Source organism: Labrus mixtus, chromosome 18 (genome assembly GCF_963584025.1).
Source record: "Labrus mixtus chromosome 18, fLabMix1.1, whole genome shotgun sequence".
Classification (NCBI taxonomy): Eukaryota; Metazoa; Chordata; class Actinopteri; order Labriformes; family Labridae; genus Labrus; species Labrus mixtus.
Genome location: NC_083629.1, coordinates 19,639,624 through 19,666,341, shown reverse-complemented (window position 1 = coordinate 19,666,341; position 26,718 = coordinate 19,639,624). Strand labels below are relative to the sequence as shown.

At 39.7% G+C, this 26,718-nt stretch overlaps 2 protein-coding genes across 3 annotated transcripts; both read right to left on the bottom strand.

Moving 5' to 3' along the window:
- Nucleotides 1-569: 569 nt before the first annotated feature.
- Nucleotides 570-17,856, bottom strand: ptpn21 (protein tyrosine phosphatase non-receptor type 21). 2 transcript variants are annotated; one of them, XM_061062243.1, is made up of 20 exons: nucleotides 17,653-17,856; nucleotides 15,551-15,849; nucleotides 14,172-14,341; nucleotides 13,633-13,730; nucleotides 11,922-11,989; nucleotides 11,752-11,822; nucleotides 11,218-11,305; nucleotides 10,910-10,998; nucleotides 10,327-10,414; nucleotides 10,004-10,083; nucleotides 9,778-9,885; nucleotides 9,068-9,128; nucleotides 8,839-8,920; nucleotides 7,051-8,576; nucleotides 5,679-5,819; nucleotides 4,467-4,685; nucleotides 3,682-3,810; nucleotides 3,343-3,577; nucleotides 2,770-2,930; nucleotides 570-2,668 (listed from the first exon to the last, which is right to left on the bottom strand). In XM_061062243.1, the coding sequence occupies exons 2-20, from the start codon at nucleotides 15,728-15,730 to the stop codon at nucleotides 2,540-2,542; spliced, it is 3,723 nt and encodes a 1,240-aa protein (XP_060918226.1). In that variant the 5' UTR covers nucleotides 15,731-15,849; nucleotides 17,653-17,856; the 3' UTR covers nucleotides 570-2,539. The 2 variants fall into 2 exon arrangements, with proteins under 2 accessions (XP_060918226.1, XP_060918227.1); XM_061062244.1 differs by lacking the exon at nucleotides 9,778-9,885 and having other exon boundaries at nucleotides 17,653-17,855.
- Nucleotides 17,857-18,837: 981 nt separating this feature from the next.
- Nucleotides 18,838-25,837, bottom strand: spata7 (spermatogenesis associated 7). Its single transcript, XM_061062245.1, has 12 exons — nucleotides 25,586-25,837; nucleotides 23,117-23,179; nucleotides 22,939-23,028; nucleotides 22,739-22,786; nucleotides 22,023-22,126; nucleotides 21,387-21,853; nucleotides 21,240-21,285; nucleotides 20,645-20,766; nucleotides 20,518-20,568; nucleotides 20,326-20,403; nucleotides 20,111-20,168; nucleotides 18,838-20,001 (listed from the first exon to the last, which is right to left on the bottom strand). The coding sequence occupies exons 1-12, from the start codon at nucleotides 25,626-25,628 to the stop codon at nucleotides 19,357-19,359; spliced, it is 1,815 nt and encodes a 604-aa protein (XP_060918228.1). The 5' UTR covers nucleotides 25,629-25,837; the 3' UTR covers nucleotides 18,838-19,356.
- Nucleotides 25,838-26,718: the final 881 nt, after the last annotated feature.

Below are 26,718 nucleotides of genomic sequence, written 5' to 3'. Positions count from 1 at the left end.
TGCAGCCCTGTCCTGTGTGTGTGTAGTATGAAACTAGAACACAGATTGTATATTTGGACAAACTGTAGACACCCTGAGCTGATTCTTGAACAAGGGACAAATACATTAAACAGCTTTTCCTAACAGCTCTCACTATTCACTGTTTGAGTTTATTATGAAAAGACGAGTGAGCTTACCTGACTTAAAGGTGCAAACTGACTGAAACCTCTTCTGCATGTATAGAACAAGCTGTGGAAATGTATCTTAAGTAAAACTTTAAAGTCCCTCTATTCCATTATGTATGCCTCCTGTTTAAGACTTCAACACATTTTTACTTTACATTTGAAAATACCAGCTCAGCATTATCTGCTGAAAGGTTCTGTACCAGCTGCTGTAACTCTGAATTTATTTAATAAACATTTCCTCCAAAAATCATTGTTTTTGTTATTCCTTGTTAAGCATCTGAGCACTATACAAGTTTAATTATTAATACTGATGTCACAGTCAGAGATGTAAATGGATTATTCTAACCACTAGGTGGCGCGTTGGACTGAAATAATAACAGGTGTTCTGGATAAAAAAAGGAACCATTTATTTCCAATGATTTATTCTCGTCTCAGATTTTCTACACTTCTTTTCAAAAGGCAAACCTTTTTTTTTTGTTTGTTTTCAATAGATACAGTTTATACATCGTTTGTACAATAACCAATATTCATAAAAGCAGAATTTTACATTGTGTACATTATGGACAACATACCTGTACATGGACAACACATTTGCACCTTGGCTACAAAAACGCCTCTCTTCATTCTCCGAAATAAGACTCATTCAGTATCTTTAAACAAAAAAACGCTGAAGCAAATTCATACGGGCCGATAAAATGATCCAGTAACAGCACATCTTCACTTCAGTCAAGACATGTTTTTTTTTTTTTTACTTTCCAGTTAAGATCACTGCCCGTGTGTCAAACAACAAAAACATGACATAACAAGGGATTCATGATCACTTCACTTTGGCTGTATTATAAATTAAGTTGGCGATTTGATGGGGAAAAAAGGAAGATTTTACTTCATGTAAACTCTGCAATGCCTGTAAGCATTATTTCTGCAAAAGGGAAACGTCACAAGCCCAAACAACCACCTCAAGCTGCAGCAGGAAACTGACGCACACTGTGACAAAGCTCCAGGCGAACGTTTATGGTGGAGGCGTTCAGTTCTAATCAGCAGGCTGTTCGTTACATCAGAAAGTGAAAACAAGAGTGGCAGGCAGAATGCTGTAACAGGAGACTGTCTGTCCCTCACTTCCTCTGGGCCACACGAACACTGAGCACCACAGCCAGCTCTGTATGAATACTGTCAAACGCCCTCCCCCCCCCCGTCCTTTATGTACAAAGTAAAAACTGTCACAACTTCTTCAATCTAAATCTAAGAGTTATGATCAGTCGTTTGCCGGCCTTACACTTGATGCAGGGATTGGACTCAATTTGATTGGCTTAAAGAAAAACAAATCACTGCAATCAATCAAGTCATGAATGACTGGATGAGAAACATGTCCTTCACATAACACAAAAATACACAGCCTTTTTCAAATGTACAATGCAGATACTCAGGCACTTTGTCGTGATACATTTTTTTAAATTAAATCGACTTATCAAATACAGCCCTCAGTTTTAGTTAATATAAAAAAAACCTCATTTGTAAAGGCGTAGATATTAAACGTTTCCAGTTTGAATCCCAACTCGTTCTCCTTCTCAGTCATTCCTATTCTTCTCTCATCAAACATAAATCTCTGCAACCTGTGCTACCCCATCAATCAATCCAGTGTTTGACACGACGTGTGAAGCAGCTGTCAGCTCTCAAAAACACATCAGGATTATTCTATTTCAATATTTTTGAGTTTTGCTGTATGGAGGATTCTTCAACATGAGGATTGTCCATACCACGTAGCACAGTTGAATCAAGGGGAATACAAACAGCATCATCTGCTTCATATAAATATTTGATATTCCTGAACTTAAATGCAGGATCCAACACATCTTTAACATCCCTCTCTACTCTGCCCTCAAACCTTCATGAGACAAACGGATATTTTCACAACCTGATCCACCCCGTCGTCATTTCTTTGAAATAAAAAAACATTCCTTAATTCTGAGAACAAATCTACCCAACAGCATTCCCAAAATATTTATTTAAAAAGTGTCCTTTTGTCAATTGAAAAATACAACTAGTTTTGATACAAATCTATGATAAAGATTTTTTTTTCTTACGCAGCTTAACATTGGTTCAGTATGTACAGCAAAGTATTGTAAAAGTGCGGGGTTTCATCAAGCGATAATGTATGTAAAAAATAATAATATATAATACTGTTTAGAGATAAGTCTTTATGCTCCTTCATTCTTAAATATCCACACATCACTCCTTCAGCCTCGTCTGATCTTAACACCTCCACAAACTGAAACTCGAGGGTCATACAGCAGTTTGGTATAAACCTGCAGCAAACTCCATGCTACGATCATGTGTAATAACTGTACTGCCATGTTGGCTGTAACAAAAACGTGGCCTCATATGAGCCTGGAGTTGCGGAGGTATTCTATGATGACCTTGTAGATGAAGGTGTACTGAGACAAGGTCTGCACCATCATCATCCTCTGAGCGCGCAGCCTCGACAGGAATTTTGGGACATCCAGCGCCTGAAAAAGAATGTCACAGTATGAGGGGGAAAACTGAATCCAGGAAACAGCTTGTCTACTGCTCCAGGTTTGATTTTTTTTTCAAGAAGGACGTTTTTTACCTCGTTGTGCTCTAGGCAGGCGATCATGATCTCAGACAGAATGACCACCCCCGTCCGTCCCACTCCAGCACTGCAGTGGACCAGCACAGGCAGGTTTGTGTTCTTTGGGTCACTGATGCTGTTTGTGTGTCTCCTCACAGACTGGATCTCCTCCAGGTAGGCTGGAGAAACATTACAACACTCACTTCAGAATTAAGTACAAACAGGATACATTCATTCAGCTGTTTTAAAAGACGGACAGAAATAATTGTAGCAGCAACTTTTTGCAGTGGTGGGTGGAATCCTGTCTTTGTAAAGAGATCATTTCAACACGTTGTATTCTTCATACAAAAATCATGAATCATATTCTCTGTGCGATGCAAAGAGAGCAGTTTCAAATATCGCCCACACAAGAAGAAATACGATTGTGCATGTGCAGGTATTTAGGCTGGGTGCCTCTTATCATAAGCCAGAAAGACAGATAGGAACTGATATGATAGTCAGTGAAAAAAAATCTTTGAACCAGTTTTGAACATGTCTGATTGTTAAAGTGTGATGACCATGAAAGGACACACAGATTCTGATCCCACTCACTGAGGAAGCCTTTGAAGTCCTCGGGGCAGCCGTGGTCAGGCCAGTCTGTGTACTGCAGGTGCCACACGGTCCTCTCTTGGCCCGTCAGGAGGTGTTTGATCTTCAGCCCCGTGGTGGCGTAGCAGCCCGACTCTGTGCGGAACCGCGTGGTGATCTTAAAGCGGCCGTATGTCACCGTGTTGTGTCGTGAGCCGAGCCGGGGCCAATACCTGAAGCTCTTCTCTCGGCCACTCTCCTGGAGGACGCAGAGGACATTCAAACAGGTCAGTACTGACAGTGATGAGTAGTAATAAAAAGAGAGTTAGAAATGTATATTTAAAAAAAAAAAAAACTACGCACCTCCTCAGCAGTTACCATGGCAATGATAGAGACACCCTGTTCCCACACCATCTGCCAGAAGTCCTGACAGGTGTTCGACATGGGACCCTGCGTAGCAATGTAGCTCCACTCTTGTCCACTCACTGTTATCTAAAAAGACAAGGAACGCCTTTAGAAAAACACTGCTTCCCATAATGCACAGCTTCAACTGCATTATGGCCATAAATTATTTCTAGAATGTAACCAAACAATCCAACCAAAGCAGACATGCATCCATGTTTTTTTTTTTATTTATTTACTCTGTAAATTACTCGGTATCACAGAAAAACAGCTGATTTCTCGAAACCCTGACTCGTTTATCTCGATTCCCCAGAGTTGCAAAAGAACAAAATAAACAAAGAATTAGGCTGAACGTAACCTCATTAGTGGGGGCAAGAGAATGAAACGTCGCATAGTCTGGTTAGTCGCAGTGAGCAGCCATTTGTTTTGTTTTGTAGATGGACAGAACATTATCTTTTATTAAGATCATGAGAGTTTTGAATTTTCTAAAATGGTCAAAAATCACCAGATGTTAACACCTGTTCTATCCACACAGAATAAAACTGTATTTCTGTAAATTTGTGATGTTGTCATGGCAGCAATTTAGTCAAAGATTCCTTACTCTGAAATCATGTGTGTAATGGCATTATGAACATTTTCAGGGAGCGAATGGATTTGTTTGCACCAGCATATAAACCTGCTGTACAGACCAATTAAGCACTGGTGCACTTTAGATAAGTGTTTTAATAACCGTCTTCCTGACTTACTCTGACGTGTGACGCATTGATGTATCCTGTGTTGTTCTCTTTCGTGGGCACCAGCTCCACTCGGGTGTCGTCGTAAGGCATGACGTCTTGGAAGCGGTTTTTGTCTCCGCTCTCTGGCTGCAGTGCGATGTTGCATTCTCCTGACGGACGTCGCTTTGGGATACTCTCGTACTCTTTCAGCAGCTCTCCCCTCTCCATGTGCTGCTCTAGCGCTTTACACTAAAAACACAAACACAGGGGAACAGTAAGTACATCAGTGTCATTGTAACAGCAGCACTGACTTATGGGCAAGTTTAATTTTGTACACTTGTAAATTATGTGGAGAAATGTCAAGGATCACTTCTTGATCTTAAATGAAAACTAAATGACTGAAAATACCCCTGATGGTAAATAAACAGGCTGAAGTTTGAGTAAAGAAAATGTTTACATATCCCCTTAAAAAATTAATTTTAAATGCATCCGTTTCTGTCTTTGATCTTAATGAGGGACTGATGCAATCAAGCTAATTTGTGTTTAACTTTCTGTTCCTGTAGAAACATTCTGAGTGGTGCTTTCAACACCAGAACAAAGTTTACTGTAAACTGTGGTGAATGGAGGCTGTTGCATTACCATACACCCCGTTCTGAAAGACATAAAACCTCTGTAAAAATGATAGCCTCCTTGAGAAAACTACAAATATGAAGCACCGATCTCTGTATTACTGTCCAAAATTTTAATTATATTTGATTTAAGTGATTTAATGGTTCTACACATTTGCATGCGTCTGTATTTGCTGTCATAACTTCAACTTCTAAAGTTTTTCATATCAATATGAAGTTTGAGAACATACAGTACAGCTTTGTTGACAATTCCTGTGTGCATGTCACAAACTGATGAGCTATAGTGCTAATAAACAAAGTGTCTTGAATTTACCTTCGATGTCAACGCTGTGAGCATCAACATTAACAAGGCAGACAGGTTCATCTAAAAGTAAACGTCCTGGCTCAGACTTTCTCTTCAAATATCGTTCATAACAAGCTCTCAACTTAAATAAACACAACCAGCAGCTGCTGGTTATACGCTTTTCTTCAAGCTCTTTAAAAGGCAAATCATGTAAAAAACACAATAAACATTTAAATCACACACTGCCTTGATTAAACTTCCTTTAAGCTCTATAAACCCATTATCAAGGAACAAACTGCTGACAAAATTGAAAGCTGTGAAGAGCCCTACCCTCTCGTCGTTAGAGGCTCGCTCAGGCTCATCCTTGATCTCGTCGTGCATCGGCTGCCTGGACACTGACAGGCCGTTCAGGTGGGCCACCTTCAGAGGGCCCATCTTCTTCACCTCTGACCTCGCTCCTTTCCTCATGCCCTGGTGTGATAAAAGAGTAACAAGAAGTGAGGACGATAGTGTACGAGCCCCACAGAGAGGGAACAGGTATGACGGAGGGGAGGGGCAGTGAAACCTGCTCTGTGCTTCCTGAAAAAAATGTCACCCATCCGGTTTTCTGTAGGACGTCCAACTACATGCTTTCGATATGTGTCAAAGTGAGGCTGTCTGGGTTTCTCGTCATACTCCTATGATCTTGATATGAAGCCAAACATGTGGTGTTTATGTCAGACAATAGAGCCTACAGCCCACATTTTTAAACCAGGCAAGACACTTCAAGTTCTTTGCCTTAAGAACTGAGTGTTCTAAGCAGAAACAGTTCACCTACAGAGAAAAATAAAACTAGTGTTATAAAATGTTTACATTTGTAAAACAATAAACTACAGTAACACAATTCACCTTACTCAAAACAACCACATGGCAGATACATAATTAAACTTGTAGATTTCATGCAACCTGTCAAGGCAAAATCATTTTAAAATTTAAAAATACATCTCTGAGGAATGGCATGAAGACATTTGAGTTTGTTTGTCCTTTTCCCCTTAAATTCTCAACCTTACTTCATGTTTGCCAGACCTATTCAACTGGTGCCATGGGACAATTCAGGCCCTTTGACAAAATCAACCAGCCCTCTAATCTTTAAAAAAAAAAAAGCCAACAGATATTTTGAAAGTAGGTCTGCATGGTATGAGGAAAATATGTGATATGCAATACAATTGTTTAAGTTTGCAATAATTACATAAAGTGTGATGAACACACAAAAACTGAAGAGTGCATACTAGCTCCAACTCAAAGGTTTTAGGATTATCTGCTGTACTTCATGGTTTCCACAATACCTGTGTTTGCCACATGTTTATCGAAAATCTTCACTAAATTGAAATACATGTTTCTTCACTAAATCGGCACCAATTAATCTCAGGGTAGCTGATAGCTAGCCTGAGTAGGTGCTTCAAAATGGAGTAGGAGCATGCATGGCCATTATACCCAGTCATCCATCCAATAGGAAAAATAAATGCTTGCTGATTGAGAAAGCATAACTTATTTACATAAGAATACTTTTTTTAAATAATATAAATTTAGACTTTTCTTAATTGAACAGCTTAAGCAGAAATAATTGAACATTTTAATAACGTCTTCAAACATGAGACATTATCTCCTAAAATAAATATTAGTATAGCTCCAAGCTTTAGGAGAGATCAGTTACAAAACTCACCGGAGGGGGCAAACCTTCCACGGTTTTCTTCCCAGCAGGCACGTCTGACACAGGCCTCTTCTTGAAGTCCTTCTTGGTCTTCTGCTTGGCCTGCCCACTCAGGTCTCCCTCAGAGACTGAGGGCATAATCCTGGGCTGTCTTAAATCTGACAGCAGGTACAGGGGCTCGTTCTCCTGGATCAAGGGGTGAACCTTGTAGGCTAGGGAGCTGGTTATGGCGGGGTCAAGGGAGGAGCCTATGGGATATGCAGGAGGCGGCTCGATGGGAGTCTGTTGCTGATTTTTCAGTGAAGAGAGAGACGTTAAGCTGTGATGCGGTTGCGTCGGCTGCTCAGGAAGAGTTACTGCTGCATCCTGAGACAGTGGAGTGTGACGTCCGCTGTCCTCCTCAAACTCCTCTTCTTCACCACTACTGTGAACCAGCATGGTGGCATCTGAAAGGGACTTTTTGTGTCCGTACTGTACGCCTTCCTTAATACCCCCCCTGTCCTCCTTCTTTGTACGTTCAAGAAACACGTCAAGTTGAGAGCCCTGAGATTGACGGCTGTGCAGGACAGGAGGAGGCGTAGCAGATTCAGCTGCAGACGAAGACAAAGTCCGCTCTTTGACCCTCATCCCCTCCAGACTTTGAGCTAATCCAGCAATCTCAATGGAGTTACGCTTCTGAGCGTGGTATGGGTGTCTCTGTGGGGGTCCACTGAAAAGGGGCTCTGACACTTCTTGTAAAGAGTGTGCAACAGGAAGGCTGTCCTCCTGGAAAGTCTGGACCGAGTGATGCACACGTCTTGTGATGATCAGGTCAGGGTTGCTGCTGCTGACGTACAGGTGACGCGACAGGTCAGGGGTGCTGTTAGCAGGCCGAGGATGGGCGTATGGGTAGGGTGGCGGTGGTCGGTACACTTGTGTTCTCATTATGTTTGGGGCTGGATAATCCTGTGCCTGCTGTAACTGGACATTAGTGAGCTCTGGGACGCTCACCGCCCCCACCACAGGCCTTCTTTCTGTGGGGTATGGGTACGGAGAGGGGCTGTGGAAGCTGGAGCCAAGATGGAAGGGATAGTGGAGGTGTTGGGCCGCTCCGCCATGCTCCCCTCTGATCTCTGGCTGGCTGTAAACCAGAGGATCTGGCCTGCTGTAGGCGTAGGAGTTACCAATGTTCAGGTTCCTCATTGAGTGGCTCTGCCGGTGCTCCTGAGACAACACCATCCCTCCGCCCGGTCCTCTGGTCTTCTGACGCATCACTGTCTCATAATCAGGTGTGGCACGGTAGGATGGCGGGATCAGAGCGCTGTGGCGGTGCGAGGGGATATAGTCAGGCCTGGTGATGTCACTAGTGATGGAGGGATTGGAGGACATGGGTGAGGGCTGAAGGTAGTGCTGTGGATTGGTTAAAGAGCTGGTGCTGTGGGCACTGTAGACGCTGCCATTACGTAAACGCCCTCCGCTGCTGTATTCCAGAGGAGGGCAGTCCAGGCTGGTCTGGGAGTGGTAGTAATAGCCGTTCTGATTGTTCATGTACAGGTTGTCTGCAAAAAGAGAAAATTAATTATTACCTGTCTTAGAGTGTGTAAGGTTGTTAAGACTGTTGTTGTTATAATTACATAACTACACAAAATAATGGAAAGTATTAGCATCATGTAATAACTTCACATTCAATGCCTTTGATTTGTTACAGGCTCATTAAGGCTTTTTCCATAACAGTGGGTTGTTTGCTTAAAAAAAAACATTTAAAGGGGAGTTCATTATCAAAAAGTTAAACTGAGAACCACTGTTTTACAGAGTACATACCTTGTGATGATGTGTACGGCTCTGTGAAATGGCCATTGTAGTGCATTTGTGGAGGGGGCATCATGTAGCCCTGAGGCTTTGGCTGTAAATCAACAAAAGTGAGACTTAGTTACAGCTCATATGATCTAAATGCTGCCCCATAGCTAAGACTAAAAAAATAACTATGAGGCTACATTTCAACATACATCATTATAAACAGAAATGGCTTTCAAGTGAGGACAGATATTACCAGAGATAGTCGAGTAGAGGATCTCCGTCTGACTGGGTTGACAACTGTGGCCTGGCTTTGGCTGGAGGGAAAACAAATAAATGGTTAACAAAAAGACCTGACGGGAAACACAGCTACCTTTAAACCCTATCACATTCATTTGTCTTTTTGTTATTTAACTCACACACACAGCAAAGGTACAGATAATTTCAAGTGCATCAAAACAATATAAATAAAAACTATATCAAAATAAATAAGAAACTTAAATTGAATAATCATAGTTATATTTTAGAGATCAAACAAGCTGTCATGGGATTTGCTAATATCGGCCGATATTATTGGCTGGCCAATTTATCGGTCGGGTTCTCAAAGTAATCACACGGCTGTAATCACAGATATAGAATCATAGGTTGTAATTAAAATGTTTAGAAGTGCCTTAAATTTAGAATTGTAAAAAGAAGGTCTTGGCTTTACAATGCCAAAATTGAGTGGCTTTTTTTTTTTTTTACTGATAAGTATCACCATTAGCTTCAACAAAATCTATGGCAATTCTATCCCTGGTTAATTAATACCCCATTAATTAAACAACAAACACATAACACTTGGGGAGGAAAATTCCCCACACATTACAGCACCCCAGACCCATTTTAAACAGAGAGCCTGTTTTGTTGTGGTAGGAAGCGACTGGTGTCTGCATCTGCTTGATGGGCATAATGTAGGTGGTGGCTCACCCCTTATTAGAAGGCAGAGAGGGACGAGAGAGCATTGGAAAGCGAGGAAAGGATAGAGTGAGAAGGGACTTCTGGGAGCCCTCAGAAGGCAGGGGGTCACACTCCTCTCTGAAGAGAGAGGAGGATGGAAGTGAGGCTACTCCGAAGAGGAGACACATGCATGAGACGACAAAGAACAAAGAGACAGGAACCAGGCTAGACTTGTTAAAACAAAAAAACAACTTACAGACTACTCTTGTTTATCTTATAAAACTTGAGTCTGGCCAGACACATCCGGCACACATATTTGGAGGTTTCCATGTCTTCCTACACAAAGAAGTAAGAAAACAAAATCATTATGTGCCAAGACATTTAATACAGAGGTGGTTTCAGCTAATGGTATGCAACTTTATGGCCCACTCCCACACAAACATAGGTGCATTGTAAAGACTAGCTGATGGTACAAAACACAATGAAGGCTATTTCCAATTTTCCCAAATCCAATAAGAGCGTGAAATGTCCCAGGGGAGAGTCTACAGAAAAGAAGGTGCAGAGGCAGCAGAGACTTACGGTCTGGAACTGAACACTCTCCTCTCTGTTGGTGAGCTCCAGGGCAAAGAAGGACCTGTTGTGACTCATGTTGTTAATTTCATTCCACCTACACAGCCAATTTGAACGCAGTGACATAAAGAGAGAGGGGAGAAAGAAAAAACAACACATGATGTCATGGCGGTCACAAATCCCTTTTAAGAGACTGCGTTAACAGCGCTTAATAAAAGCCATACACTTGTGGGCACTCGTTATGGGACGAAGGCAGAGTTCAGCTGTGATCGAGAATGTAAGAGCAGAAGATAATGCTCCCACAGTTCTTTTCAGCTATCGCAGTCAGCCTGACTCATTTCTTCCAGTGCAACATTCATGATTTAAGTTGAGAGAGCATCGTGGAGCACTACAGGGGAAAACCTCGCTCAAGAATAGCTGTGAGCTGTGACACGAAACTCAATCAGAGGCATCGGATTCAATTTAATTGCTGCCCAGAGTCACAAGTGAGCAGACAACGCTTTAATTCAGGAAGTAGATCATGTTTCAGCACTTTAAGCCTTTTGTTTCAACAGTCAAACAAATATTTTTCTAAATTTGTTTCCAGACTTACCTGAATAGAAGAAGTGGCCTGCCATTTTTATGTTTGACAAAGATGCCCTCTAGGCAAGAACCCAGTGTAACATCTGTGCCTGTGCTGTCCTGTTGAGACAAAAAAAAATAGAATAGACATAAGCAACAGTGTTTCTGATAAAGGAATCGAGACCTATTTAAAACAAACAGTAGTTGGATGAAACTGGGCGGTTTTAGAGATGATATATATATATATATATATATATTTCTCGTTAGCTCACATTCAGAACGTCAACATTGTCATCATTTGTCCAGTTCAAGGTTCAAGGTTGGACCAGGTAAACCTACCTTAGCTTGATAGCTTTCCTGACCATAGCCTTCCATTTTCTCCACCTCTTGCATGTACAACATCTCTGCCTCTGGGGCTGATAAACCCCTGAATAAGACATACAAAGAAACAAAACACAAACAGAAATGTCAAAGCCTCCTGAAAAACAAAAACCCACAAGAGACAACAACAACAACAACAACAAAAAGCAACATTTAAACTTGTCAAAAAAGTTGAAATAAGTCAAAATAATTCTGCTGAGTTTACTTTAATAAAGTGGGAAATGGTGAATCTTTTGATAAAAGACAACATTTTGATCAGCGTGGGAAAAAACTGGGTCTGGTAAGCTGTTAAGTCCAGCTCTATTAGCCCATTCAAGTATAAATAACAAAGGTGGCTTAAATTTGGCCTCCCCCAGATCTGAAGTAAATCCAGATTACACTGATAAAAAAAAGGTGGTTTAAGGAAATAGATGCAAAAGGACTGCACTTCCTGTAACACTGTTTGCTGATCAACACAAAGAACAGGCAGGCTGAATATAAACAACTGCTCACCTAAACGACTGATAAAGAAGAGCCACTTTCTGAGTGGCCTCCTCCAGAACTCGCTCATCCTGGATCCAGTCCTTCAAAAAGAATAAGAATTATAAAAAAAGAATCAGAATGAGTACAATGCTGCCTAGTTAGAGAAATGAACAAACTCCATTTGATTATAATATGCTTACAATCGGAAACAAGACAAACTTCTGTAGGAACTCCTGAGAATCATATCGATTGAAGTCTCCAAAGTCAGCTGCAGACAAAAAGAGACACAATAAATGAGAAATAGAGCAGGGCATACTCTGCATGACACTGCTCTCTGAATAAAACCTATTGCATGCCCATGCACTGTATTTAGTACAAGGCCAAAGAGACATCCAAGAATTGCGTTGTGGTGTAATGGCTTTTGGAGAGATGGGGCTTGTTTTTTATTTAAGGGAATTGCTTCAGAGACTGACAACGTAGACATCCAAAACTGGTACCAGCTCCAGCCTTCCTGCTGGCAGCACTCGCAACAATGTTGGGCATCCCAGGCATCAGCACTGTTCAGTAGCTGAAACTGCCCTTCATTCCAAAATATCGCACCAAGGACAAAAAATAGGAATCAAGCAGCTTTATTTACAGCACATATGTCAAGTCTGCATGACAACTTGTACACCGACCACAACTTAGAGGAAGACTTTTCTTAAGAATGTTTCTGTCGGCCGAATGCTGCATGCTGGTCAGTCATTTGAACATGGCTGCAGCAGTAAGTGATCTCAGCAGCTTTGCAATGCTAACACCCAGGCCAGAGAGTTGCGGTGCCTGATATAACTTTGCCAGCAGTGTTTGAGATTTTTCTGGCTGGGCAACAGTTGGAGGACATGTTCATACAGGGGGAAGTTCACATTTACAACAAACACCCCAGACCATATTAATATGCTGTTGGGGTTAAATGGGATTTATAAGAGCTGTTTATTGCAAAGTAAAAATGGCAAAGCGCAGAGATCACCAACACTTAAAACAAGGCAGATAAAAAACAGATTTTGTTTGCAATAAGTCGTAAAACTTCAACCTAAAGTCAAATTCTTTGTGCTCTGCTTTCAGAAGACACCAGTCTTCGCAACCGTTTGATCATCAATAGGCTTATAAACAATTACCAACACCTGTACCCTTTCAAACTTGCAAACAACCATATTGAACTTGTGCAAACCCCTGTCCACAAATATCACAGAAAGTAAATGTTGACCAGTGCATGCAGAGTAACTAGTGTTTCAGCAGTTGTTGCCTGATATAATGACTAACTGCTGTCCAACTCTGCCTGGGATCAAAAAAGGTTTACAACAATAAACTTCAGACGTGTCAACTGAGGTTTCTAGTCCCTTTCACACATGCACAGTTCTCCTGAAAACATCCCAACAACACCTCGATATGATGTGTGAATGCTAACAGTCCAGTTTTTCACTGACTTTGTCCACTCTTTCTACCAGCGCCCTAGTGATACACCAGCAAGGGTTGTGTTGAGCTGATGTCTGAACGCATACAGAGAAAATTCACTGCAAGCTAGCCGGCGGGGTGATGACGTTGTTCAGGTTCAACAAAATGTTGCTGCTTTGTACTCTTTACGCCTCAACTCGATTATCTTGATATTGCTTTCCACTGTTGTATTTGCCCTGCAGAAGTGTCCGTATATGTGGTGTATTGATATCCAGAAACAGACTCCTCCCCCTCCTCATTTTGCACACCCTACCCTGCTGCCCCTTCCCCAAACCCAACAGAGTATTCCTAGTGTTGAGAGTGTGTCCGTCGAAAATATCAGGGCCTCAATGTCCTGAAATTATCTAAAAAAAAAAATTGAGGAGTGCATTTGTGAAGAGGGCATCTGTTTACCCTGCAGGGTTTATATGTTCACATTACCTTGCACTGCCAGACTAGCTAAACGAACAGCTTGTTCAAGTGAGCATGAGATCCTTCCTTCCAGAACATCCTTCTTAAGCTGCAGGTAATACTGATATCTGTGGAGAAAAGAAAAGATTACATAAGAGTGGAGAATAGACAAGCAGCCAACAAACAAATACAACAACTTTGTTCAAGTCTGCAGAAATAGCTGACTTCTCATTACAGGCTAAAACGTATTGAAATGATTTGTGACATGTTTAAACCACTTGAAACCTCTTTCTGGGTCCAAGTATTAACAGAGATGGATGGGGAAATATACAAAGACTAGAATCCATCACTTAGTTGAGGTGGCATTTGAGTCTAAGGATCAACATTTGGCACCTTTATTTAGTCTTTAGATTTCTGACAGACACACACAAACATACTTAAAGTGGTTGCACTACACTTTGCTTAGCAATCATTTAATATGTCACTGCGATTGTTGAAGGTGAAGTTGTGTGAAGATAAAAAGGTTGAGGGCTGAGACGCCACACTTCATGATGCTGTTGGAACATCACCTTGTGATCTCCTGTTGCAGTTGGTTGACACTGGGTATGTAAAACACGACTCCAAAGTAAACGGTGGGCTCCAGCCCGTACTTGTCGAGCTGCTTTTTCAGCGGCTTCTCCAAGTCGATCCATCTCTGCTGATTCTGCTTGTTGAAGTACCACAGGCTGAAGAATGTTATCTAAAAAGCCAAGTAGACAAGCAAGTAATTGATATTTAATTTGTGATTAAGTACATTATAGAACATCTATACATTAGGCACATGAATTTGGACTTAACTATCTGTAGTAGCTCTCTCAAAGGAAATCACTCTTAACAAGACAAGAAAAAGCTGTGAGCCTTCTCTGAACCATCTACATGATATTCAAAACACATGTAGAGCTGACATTTCGACAACTGCAATCTTCCCTAATGCCGTGGGAACTTACTGTTCAGTCTTGTGACTGACTGTCTGAACATCTCACAACAAGTGTACGTTAGCTGAAAGAGCCCTATTGTGGTTTGCAGCCTCTCTGAAACCACTAAATTCTATGTAAACATCACTATTTACACGCGATAGTAGTGAGTCAATTATGTTTCTGTCTTTTTCTAACATTTTCTTTTATAATAATGTGACATAAAAATGACCTGTAGCACAGAACATATTATATTATGACATAGGAAACGTGTTTGTTTAAGGCTAAATTACAAACAGTTGAATGAAATTTTAATAGTGCTCTCTATTAAATGTCATCAACATTTGTCTGAAGCTGAATTAATATAGATTTTCCAAACACAGGACTTGATAGCCCATGCGGACATTCATTATTGAGACAATGATTTTGGCTGCATAACCTTTCAGAAGTTCAGGACACAAAATTGATTGTGCAAACAAGCCTGGTGACATAAAACTAAATTATAAAATTACCCTCTGCAGACTATAAAAACTTTAATTCAGGGAGGAGGCCTTTCACCACCTGTTTGGACTGCTAGCCAGACCGAACCAAAGCTTTAGTGCGTCATGCAGCTGAATAACAAATGCTGTCATAAAAGAAAAAGTTCCTCTGCCAGATTGCCAGCACATTCAGCAGTCTATACTGTTGTTTTGAGGTGCATTTGGGTGACAGCATACCAGCCTACATCTCTGTCTGTTGATGATTAACAGTTACTGTCGGCATGTGACTGACTATACTGACCAAATGTAGACACTACAGTGCTTCGTTCACTTCTGACTCACAGATTCTTTTCTTGACCACACTGTTCATGCTTTAAGTGCTGATACTTGAGTTTGAATGGAGAGCAAATGACACACAATATGTTTATGCGTCTGATATGCTTGGTGCACATCAGACACATAAACATACAGGAGAGAACAATCAGCACTTCTATTGAATGAAGAACATATACATACCTCTCTTAACTCAAGTCTCTGAGCAACTGCCTCGAGACATTCCTGTCCTGTGCTCTCCACTGAAAGCGTAAACTCCACAAACTCTCCATTGAGCAGCTGTATCCGAGTGACAAGACAGCTTTTGCTTGAAACAGTATACCTTCGAGTTCTTTTGAGTTTAAAGCCAAATGGCAGGGGCATGTTTCACACCTCTTCAGGAGGGAGGTCTTCCCTCACTCAAGAGAAATTATCCTCCTGGCTGACCCCTCGAAAATAGTGCGAATGTTCATAATTACGAGGTTCATCATCAAAAGGCAAACCTGAAAAAGAGACAAGATATTTCAAAACATATCCAAAGTAGCCTATTACAAAAAACAACCAAAGCTGGAAGTGGATGTTAAACCTGAGTGTTAGTAATGCTTTTTCTTAAAAGGATTCTAATATGCTTTATTGAATATCTTGTGAATTACAAATTGTTCGTCGCATTAAAGGTGCACTACTTAGATTTGGTGGTAAAATTTGAAAGTTGGAGAAGTGAAATAATTCTATGCTGTATTTTCTGAAATGAATACACAAACTTTACTCAAAGAAAAAAATGGTCATTGAACACTTTTTGGAGCTATTAAACTACCAGGAGACTTGAACCCACCACCATAATATCTCGAGAAGGATTTTATCTTCAGTGTTACAAGGACCAAATTTTCCTTTGAGGACAGTTTGTGTATAAAGTTATGAACATACTACAGAATCTGTACATTTTTCCAACTTTTACATTTCTCTATCAAAACTCCATAGTGCACCTTAAAAACATGTGAATGAGCAACCTGAGTGTTAGTAAAGCGTTTTATTAAAGGATTCTAATGTGCTTGATTTAATATCTTGTGAATTACAAATTGTTCGTCGATTTAAAATAATGCCACTCCAGATTAACTAAGATTTGCTGACTATATACATACGTTCTGGCACTGCTCTTCATTAAATACATATTGGTCTGAAATTTTTGTTGTGTTATCCAAGGTCACAGGGAAAACTATTGTTCCAAATGCTTTAACTGCTCTGTTTGGTGCGTTGCCTTCTGCACTTTGTCTTCCCTCAAATAAAAAAAGACCTGGTAGCATTCTCAATCCTCTGCCCCACCTACATATGTGAACTGGATTAAAGAGGTGCTTCATTTTCTTAAACTGGAAAAAAAATCACGTTAACCCTGTCTGGATCTGAGAGGTCCTTTGGAAAAACTTGGAACCCCTTTTTTTGTCATATGTCAAAAGCACAGAATGTCACTTTAATCTAGACTGAGAACCCTTACTTTTTGTTATTGTCAACCCTGTTTCTTTTCTCTTTTTTTTTCTTTAGGGGATATGTGCCAGGGGAGGGGTACGGGTGGGGGTGAGGGGTATAATTGTTTGTTTGTATGTATTTGTTTGTTTGTTTATCTTGTTCTTATTGGGGGGGGGGGGGGGGGGGGGTTAATATGTTAACAATAATGTTGTTAATATGTAAAAGCAATAAAGAAAGTTAAAAAAAAAAACACATTCTGTATGGACATTACTAAGTGGAAATGTTGTTAATATGTAAAAGCAATAAAGAAAGTTAAAATAAATAAATTAACTAAGATTTGTCACAAAGTAATCGTTTGAAATGCATTTTGTTTTGTTTTTTAACTTCTTGAAAAAAAACAAAAAAACTACCTGATCTGTTGAACAAACGTTTTGAAAATTAGGTTTTGCCAGCTGTAGCCATTTTTTTCAAGCTTGTGGTTGAGTTAATCCTCTCCCGGTTAATAGTCTGATCCCAAGAATGACAAGTGCGACCCAGTCAAGCTGCCACTGTCGGACACAACACAACTAAATCCCTGCTGGTATCCACGTCAACCGTGCACTCATTTTATTAAAAAAATGTAAAGCTACTACAACGGACTGAAGTTGGGCCAAAATGTCTGACATCCAGTTAACCAACTAAACGCAATTTAAAGTTCATTTTAATATCTATGTTGATATTTTTCGCTTACTACAACTTGTTTAAAAAATTAGCTTCACTGCTAACATATGCTCCAGCAAATAGACGACACCCTTGGGAAGCTGACGTCGCCGGTAAATATTTTTGGGCAAAATTGTAAACGTTACCGTTAGCCACCGAGATGCAATACAGTGGTCCAGCTACGTTTCGCTCCCGAGGGAATCCGCCATGAAGGTCGACGGTATTTCCACTTTTTAAGATATCTATCGGGAATGAAGACGGTCAGCTTGTTTGTGGTTTGTTTTTGGATCCACACTAACGTAGCACCCCATGCCTCTTGGTCCGATAGTTCACTCAAGTACCAAGCGTGTTTCGCTTCCTGGGATTGGAGGAGCAACAAGTGTCTACATCCGCGACTCTTTAACTTTACAAACTGTGCTTCGGCAACTTAAATACAAGTAATAATCACAGAATTGTGTCACATTTTACCCCGTCGGTTCACTTTATTTCAATAAATTATAACTAGTTTGCCATACTCTCTTGTGCATACTTTGAAATGCATTGTAGTGCCCCTGCGGCGGAGGAATACATGGAGGGTTTCGGGGTCTATGACATCAGACAGCTGGAATGCCGAGCGGTGAAAATGCCAGAAATGGAACAGCTGCCCAGAGCTGCAGGCCGCTGACCTGCCTGTTTACCTTTTTTTATCGACTGACAGCTGTAATCGCGAACAGAATGTTGTGCAATCGAGGAAGATTTTCTGCAAGATGGTTTAAGTCACGATTTTCTGGTCTCATGCACTACATCACTTTATTCTATCCTTTCTATTTCAGTATTCATACAGTTCTGGTTACTTTATTCCTGTTGTCTCTTATCCATCATTGCACTACTGTCACTTTATTTATCTCATTTGTACCTTTACAGTTATATTGTATTAGTATTTAGCCTACTTGCACATAGCTCTGTATATATATATATATATATATATATATTTCTCGTTTACTGCACATAGTTATGGTTACATCTGTTTACATCTGTTAGTCCGATCACTGTCCACTTATATCTACTCCTTTATATTTTGTATTTTTAAGTTAAGTTTAAGCTTTAAGTTGTATTTAAATTGACACTTTATATTTAGGTTAAAACGTTTCGTTTACTTGCACTGTTGTTAATTTACTGCTCTGTGTGCCTTTGAATTGCCCCCCGGGGACAAATAAAGTTTTTTGAATTGAATTGAATCCTTAAATGTGGAAATAATCCCCGCACTAGTTTTGATGCTGTTTGCAGGGTTATTACTTGTGAGCTTGTAGACCTAATACAGTCGTAATAAGCAGTGCATATATACATACAGCTGAAGAATAGAACATTTATTGCAATTGTAAAGACACTTTCTGGTGACAGTAAACAACTTGTAGCTACATGCCAGGCATATGTCAAGTCAAACAATCTGAGGAATTTGTCAGAAATCTGAAAAATGTAAACTGCAGCTACACACTGGACACAATCCCTGAAATTTAATCAAACCAATGATACCACTAATTCATCTAATCTGATGATAAGTGCAGTACTATGAGTTCCTTGTCAATTTGCTAAACATAAAATTACCATTTGGAATATTTTCACTATGTTTACGGCATTTCTGATAAGACAATGAACCTTTTTGCTTGTGTGAAATTTGTGCTTTTGTAAAGACTTTAAAAAAAAAAAAAAGAAAGATTAGAACTAATACTACAGCACACGTGGTAAATTGTAAAAACACCAGTGGTGTAAAATCCTATAACTTTTAAAAGATTCAAATATTTTCTCTCTGTAAAACAACACTGCTTTCTAACAAATACAGTAAACGTGTCAATACATGAAAACAGCAGAATTCAGAACTCATCATCACTGACAGAAGCAACTGTATTTGTATGTTGCTCAGTAGCCTCCACATAGTTGTGTTGTGTATTGCTGGACACATGAAGCGACTGTGACAAGCTTCTCCCCAGATCCTCAAGCTCTTCCGATTCTCTGCTGGAACTGACCTCAGCTACGTCCTCATGAAATGCTTCGTCACTGCTCACAGTGGTGCATACTTGGCTGTCATTGCTGATTTCTTTGTTTGCCGCAGTTGTGTCCATTTGATTTTGATAGACGTCCTCTTCACTGAGTCCTGTATTATTGGGAACATGCTCACCGAGCCAAAGAGAGCTAAAGTTCTCTTCAGAATCCTCCTTCTCGTCATCCATTTTATTTGTTTTAGAAGGTGAAGCAGTCCTTTCTGGGGAGCATAAGGGGGTAGACACCAATAAGGGAGCCGCATGATGTGGCAAATCACTGTCTCTAATTAATGATGTGTAAGAAAAGAGGTTTTTGTTGTCTTTGGTCTTCCCCTCTTCTGTCCCTGATTCCAGATGAGGTAGGAGAGTATCAAGCAAACCATTTTCCTTTTTTTCAATCTCTGTACTGAGGGTGGATATGTCGGTTGGCTCTTCAAATTCATTACGCAGCACTTCCAGAAGGTGGCGCATTTTACCCTGAAAACAAACAATACAATCAGATCGGAAAAAAAAGCCCTTTAATTTAATTTAACTATAACCCAGCAATTAAAAAGAGCTATTAAGAATTCTGCAGTAATATACTCACTTCATCAAGATAATGTCGATTCATGTCAATATGCCGCTTCATCACCCTATCTAGAATCCTTGCAGGGCATAAAGACACACAGTTACAGGCCTGAGCCACTGTTTTTAACGATTCATTTAAAAAAAAAAAAATGCACATGTTATAGCTACTGTAGAAGAGTAATGTAATAGATAAAACATAAAACACAGATATTTGAACACCTTTAAGACACAAACCTGTCAGAAATGTGCGCCCTGGACAAGATATCCTCTGTGACAGCCGAAATGAACTCTAGATACATTAGTTCTTCTTCCCTGTTGAACAAATATATCAGAACTATGTTAACAAATCCATACATACCTGTATGATTTTCTACTATATCAATCAATAAACTGTATAAGCATTACAAATGATAAAAGTCAACTTACTCTGTAGATATACTCTTCACAGCTGGAGACTTCCCGCCCACTGGTGAGACCCTAAAAGATGAAACTATGTAAGATCAATACAATGGAAATATTTACAGCATCAAGAATTTCAAGTTATGGATTTTACCTGGATGAGGAGTGGAATGATTCACGGTCCCTGCTCTTGTGTGCTCGGCTCTGTTCTCTGGATGCTGAGAAGTATGTACTACTGAAGTCATCCTCAGACCACTCATGCTCCGCATTTAATCCCTGTAAAACAAAAAGGGCTGTACAATGAGAAGGAATATTCGGTTTTGTCACAGCAGTATAATACTTGTAGGTTTAAAGTGGCTGTTAACGTTGTGGTTTCAAAGTGTTTGATGGTTTTCATGAACAATATAGGTCAGAGGAAGGCTGGTTAATGCTAACCTTGCTGCAGGTATCCTAACAGAAATAATTATACACTAACTTTTTTTTAAAGATTTATTTCTGGACAGTGGACAGAGTGTGAAATGGGGGAGAGAGTGGGGAATGACATGCAGGAACAGGGCAGAAGGTCTGAATCGAAACCCCGTCTGCCCACAATGTAAAAAGGTAAATGAAATATATTTGCTGATAACAGCTTCGCAATATAAACTGTCGTTACTACATCACACATCAACACAAACATTTAAAATGTTTTTGGCGTATTTCATAACTTAAAATAGAAACGTTTTTATTAGACAATTTTTCCAGAAAATTACCTGAGATGACCCATAGAGCTCCTGTGTGTATTCCTTGTTTTTTGTGCTAAAAGAAAAAAAAGAATAGAATTCATATTCGACACTTTAAAAAAACATGCTGTATCTGCTGTTGGAACAATTCAAAGAGACACATGTTTTTGTAAGTACCTTCCATGATACGTCTCCTGTCGCATAAACCTAGACTTATTGCAGTCTTCAGCGGGTTTCCTCCGTGGCGCTCTGTAGTAGCGATATTTTGACAAGTATGAGCTCTTATCTGATTTTAGCGTCTTAGGGGTGAAAGGTTTGTCTCCGGTAAAGTGCTGTGAATGTTTCTGGAGCAAGTCCCCACTGTACGTCTTCTGAACTGGATCCTGAAATGTCTTGTAGAAGCTCTGATCTCCTGAAACTTCCAGTGAACACGCAGACTGTCTTCTGTGTAAAGTGGCCTCTGGGCTGCGGTACTTCATCTCTGAAGCTGGGCGAGTGTGGTGATGCCGGTGCTGCGGACCGAGTTTATTTGATGGATAAACTACGTCCTTGGCATTAAAGGAAGTGTTGAACCTTGGGCTGGAGACCATGGAACTTCTTGAGCAGAGGTAGGGACTGTCATCATAGTGTGCAGATAATCTACTCTAAAAGACGCACATGAATTGAATCAGAGATTGTACATTTGAAAAACTCTGAATGACAAACAAGTAGGCTTTTACTTCAAATATTTTTTACTGTCATCTTAATCACGTAGTATCATGGCTGCTGCATAACGTATGTGACACATTGAGAAACACATTGTTGATTTCTTACCTGGGCTGAGGAACAGGAGGCTCTGCTATTCCCCTGTAAGAAGGAGTGGGCTGATTGAGGACGACTCCCTTTCCTCAACCGCTCCTGTCTGATCTGGTCATTGTCTGTAAACAGGCAATGAAAACATGAACAGATAGAAGGAAAAAGTCTACTCTGCTCTGTGCAACTATCACTTTTGGCAGAGCAGTTTCTCACACAAAAGAAATAAAAGCCAACCTTAGATAATCAAAATCAATTTTAACAGTGATTCTCAATACATCCCATAGCTTATTCTATGAAAAATGTGTCCTCCGATGACTTTGGATAGCCCAAGAGAAAAGGCAAAGCCTCATTAAACTTAATTATGAGGTACTGTGTCAAGAGAACCATTGTTGTAGCACATCATTGAAACAGAGCATGACACCTTTTACCAGTAAAGATGAGGAACACGAGGTGTTGAATCCTGCACTCAAATGCAATAAGTAACAGCAAGGTACTATTGATTATTGAGGCTTATGTCAGTGCAGCATTTGGCCTCTGCCTGTACTATGATTCATGTCTTTCAGAAATACTAAACGTTGGTACAAAGTATTGTGTACAGAGAAAAAATATTGTGGGTGTGCTAGAATAAGAAATGTTTTACCAACAAAAAATGGAACCAAAAATACTCCCCTGTTCCAACAAAGAATGTTTGAGAGTTGAATCAATACTTTCCCATTTGAAATGTAGTTACTTACACTTCACACTGTGTGTCAAGCTTTTGGGTACTGACGCATCAACGGCAGCTGTGGAACAAAGCCAGGTCCAAATTATTGATCAAAATATTATCCTACAGAGATTTGAATCACATCCACATTCAAGCTCTGTGTGTATGCAGGAGCTGGATAAGTCTGATATAATCAATGTCAACATAATTTAACCTTCCCATGAAGCTCACCTTTTGCTGAGTAGACCTTTTTGTAATGAGATAGCATGTGGTCTTTAATGATGGACTGTGTCAACTTGCTGGAGGAGTGCGGGCAGAAAGCTAAAAACACAAGACACAATTTACAGTACAGTACAATGTAAATATGTGCCCTTATCTGCCAGTGCAATATGTGAGTGTATATACTTACGGCTACTTTTCAAAGTCTGTCCTCTCACAACAGGGCTGGACCCCGCTCTAGATGATGCACTCCCTAAGAAGAACACAGATCGATCTGGACATTTTAACTTCATTAATAAACTTAAAAGAATTGTGTAAGCTACTGAAACATTTTGTATCGGCGGCTTCTTAAATTTGGAAGATTAACTATATTTGACTTTGAATATTTTTGTAAACTAATACGTTTGGCGTTTTTGCATGTTGCTCAGATACATCAACAATTTTATGACATCCCTTTAAGCTGTGAGAACTTGTGATGAAAATGGTCTTTATTTATAACATTTACTGATTAAGCTATCGCAACATTGGTATTGAAATGAAATACGTGCAGATCAAACTGAATTTTATGCCTGAAATATATAACATCTCATTTATGTAGAAGCCAAAGATTTTTGGTCGCACATATAAAATCTGGTATTTTTTCTTGGGGTCGGTCGACTCAAAAATATTCCAGGAGAAAACAGACAGAAGTATGAATATAATGGAATTTTAAAAAATGTACAAAAGATATATCTTTGAAAAGTACAGAAATGAGGAAGGAGAATGTAAATCTCACAGATGTTAATGGCGCCTGTTCATTTTGTTCTTTTTTTTGTTTTGTTTTGTTCTGTTTTTCTTAATAGCTCGATTGGAGTATTTTTTTTTGTATTGTCCGTTTATTTTATTTTATTGGATTTTGCATTTGTTAATGGTGAAGAATGGGGGTAGGACTTGACAAGCCTATCCTATCCCTTTTCGAACGAGTCAAATGTGTATTATATTGAAATTGGCTTTTTTATTTTATACAGATTTTTTTTTTCCATTTGTTTATTCATGTTCATCTATTTTTTTAATCGTTCGAAATAAAGAAAGAATAATAACTTAGTGATTTGGATAAAGTGGAAACTTAGTCCCTTTTTCTTTTGAACTGTAAAAAAATATTTTGACCTAAGAGAGGTGCTGTGAAGTAGCTTGTCATAAACCTGAAATATTGTGTAGGCCAGTTGAGCAAAAACTGGAATTGCTGTTTAAGTTTGATGTGCTAATTTAGCCTCAAAAGCCTGTAAAAGAAGACAAGATAGTCTGTTTCATTAATGCTTTTTGTTTTCATTATCATCCGCTGTTCCATGATCATGAAAAGACCGACTATGCACTCAGGCAGGGCATATAAATATATGTATGATACAATAATAAAAATAAAAACTTCAACCTATCTGCCTGGTGTTAGACATTTTGTGGTATGTGTTTGCTTGTTAATTCTCAAGGATAGTTGAGAAGTACAATTAGTAGACCCACTACTGTCATATCTGAGTAGCCTATTACTGTGTTTTAGTTATTTTATTTTATTTCCTTATTTTTCTTGATATGATTTATTTATTTTGTAATGTTCTTTATTTTCTTTCTTTCTTTATTTTTTCTTCCAAGTATTTTGATGGGTGGGTGGGGGGGGGGGGTTAGTTTGGGGTGTGTTACTGCATCCTATATACCAGTGGTTCCCAAAGTTGGGGTCGGGACCCACTGGGGGGTCGCAAGACACTGAGAAGGGGGTCGTGAGAATTCTTCGAAACACATCAAAATTAAAAATCACTTAAAATTGCCTATTTTACCCATTATTGTCAAAACATGTGGAAAAAAAAAAGATCAAGAGATTAATTCTGCTACCATTATGAAAATAATAATACAGTGTTCAGGCTGTTCTTTTGTGTCGTTCTAATTCCAGTGTTTGGATCGTGTACCCGGCTGTGCACAACGGTAAATGTTTTAACCACCTCCATGGACAGAGTGGGTCCCCAGTCTCTAGCACCTTATTTTTGGGGGTCATGGGCTGAAAAGTTTGGGAACCCCTGCTATATACCAACATAGTTCTTAAATGCAACTCGGCTTCCTTTAGAGTTCGGCAGGAAGGACTGCCCTTATCTGTACAGATGTGTTTATTGTTGACCTTGACCTTTTATTATTCAGAAAGTGACTTCTAGGTGCAGCTCCAGGTCTGGATTAGGCTTGTCTCATGTTTCGATGTTTTGTGACCTGTATGAGTGTTTTTGTTCAGGGTGGGGGGGGGGAGAAAAGAAAAATATTTCCCTGTACAGTAAAAGCTATTTTCTGTTATTATCTTTCAATAAAAAAGACCTTGGAAAGAAAGAAGTACAATTAGTGATAATTGACCTACTGTTTTCTAAATTTAAATAAAGAATATTGTAAATGTTACTTTAATTAGAGTTTATATGCTTGTATTTTCTTTCTATATCCAGCCACAGTAATTAAAGCAACAAGATCGTTTGAATGTTTACCATTATAAAAGTTTAAGACTTGCCATTATCTAGCTAGATGAACTTGAAGCCACATTTCTAAGAGCAGACACAGTCACACAGTCAGCATTAGTTTATACTTAAATTGTTTTGCTTCCCTCTGCAGATTAAGTAGCCGAATGTTCTAGCTAATGCTAACAGTGATCGCATACCTGTTCTCGATTCCATGATAGAGTCACAATCAGCGTATCCCATTTTCCTCAGAAATGTGCCGAGGCAGCAGCGACAGAGTTTGAACAGCACATGATAACACAGTGTATCTAGATGTTAACATTTCCGAGCTTTAAAGCAATCCAGCAGCGTCAAGGTAACGACTTAACACTGGCTAGCGTATTCTCAGATGAGAGGCTAAGTAACGCTTCTCCGTCGCCATGCTGGTTGCTATGAGTGGTGTCGTCATCACGTACGTGCGTAAAGAGGAACACGTAACAAACGCCCTGCTGCCCTGCCTCATCACTCCCAAGCAAACACCCACGCACCAATCACAACAAGTTGAACTAATATAAAACATGAAAGAGGCATTTAAACCACAATTTAAAAACACAACAAAAAACAGACTTATTATTGTTATTACCTTGATTTATATATTCTGATATAATTGTGAGATAAAGGCTATTATAAAGTCCAAATTCTTTCTGCTATCAATCATTCATTTTGGCATAAAGCTAAAGACAGCAGCAAAAAAGTAAACCCAAATAGACAAGATCCACATGATTTTTTGTGTTTTATTTTTCAGGGATGTTTGGATCTGGGCGTGATATTTGTGAAGCTACATTAGAATGAAAGGGCACATAGAGCAAGTGTGAAGCCCATAAACTGCCTGAAAAGCCAGCCTGTATTGTCATCGGTCATTAAACACAGTTGCATACCGGAGCACCCTGAGACTCCCAATGACTAGCAAGATTACACAGAATGTCCTTGCATATGCACTTAGGTTTCATACAAGTGCATTTCTAATGGTGTTATTTAAAAGGTAATAAAACAGCAGCTATAATTTCAGGGTCCTTGGAAATTATTGTAGCTCTCTCGGTCCCGGAACAGTAAAAATCTATCTATTAACCCTTTGACACATTCAAGGGACCCTGTCCAGTTCCACTAGCATCCACTGACTCAGGGTATTCACATCAAAAGTGAGAGAGGCAGAAGGCTACAATAGATGATGTTGTTAGATGTTGCATATCACATCCTGGTTTACTGGTGGTATACTCTATTCTGGCAGAGGCAAACCCAGAGTGCAACAAATATAAATTCTGATTCAACTAAACACACCGGTCACGAGAACACT

Bases quoted from the DNA above. Each gene is read 5' to 3' on its own strand.
- spata7 (XM_061062245.1), bottom strand. From the start codon at position 25,628: ATGGGATACGCTGATTGTGACTCTATCATGGAATCGAGAACAG. The intron at 22,787-22,938 runs GTGAGCTTCATG...TTTGTTCCACAG, and splicing joins AAAGGTCTACTCAGCAAAAG to CTGCCGTTGATGCGTCAGTA. The intron at 21,286-21,386 runs GTACTTACAAAA...TTTTTCTTTTAG, and splicing joins CAGGAGACGTATCATGGAAG to CACAAAAAACAAGGAATACA.
- ptpn21 (XM_061062243.1), bottom strand. From the start codon at position 15,730: ATGCCCCTGCCATTTGGCTTTAAACTCAAAAGAACTCGAAGGTATACT. The intron at 9,129-9,777 runs GTGAGCCACCAC...TTTTCCCTCCAG, and splicing joins TCTCTGCCTTCTAATAAGGG to CCAAAGCCAGGCCACAGTTG. The intron at 3,578-3,681 runs GTGCGTAGTTTT...TGCGTCCTCCAG, and splicing joins CCATGGTAACTGCTGAGGAG to GAGAGTGGCCGAGAGAAGAG.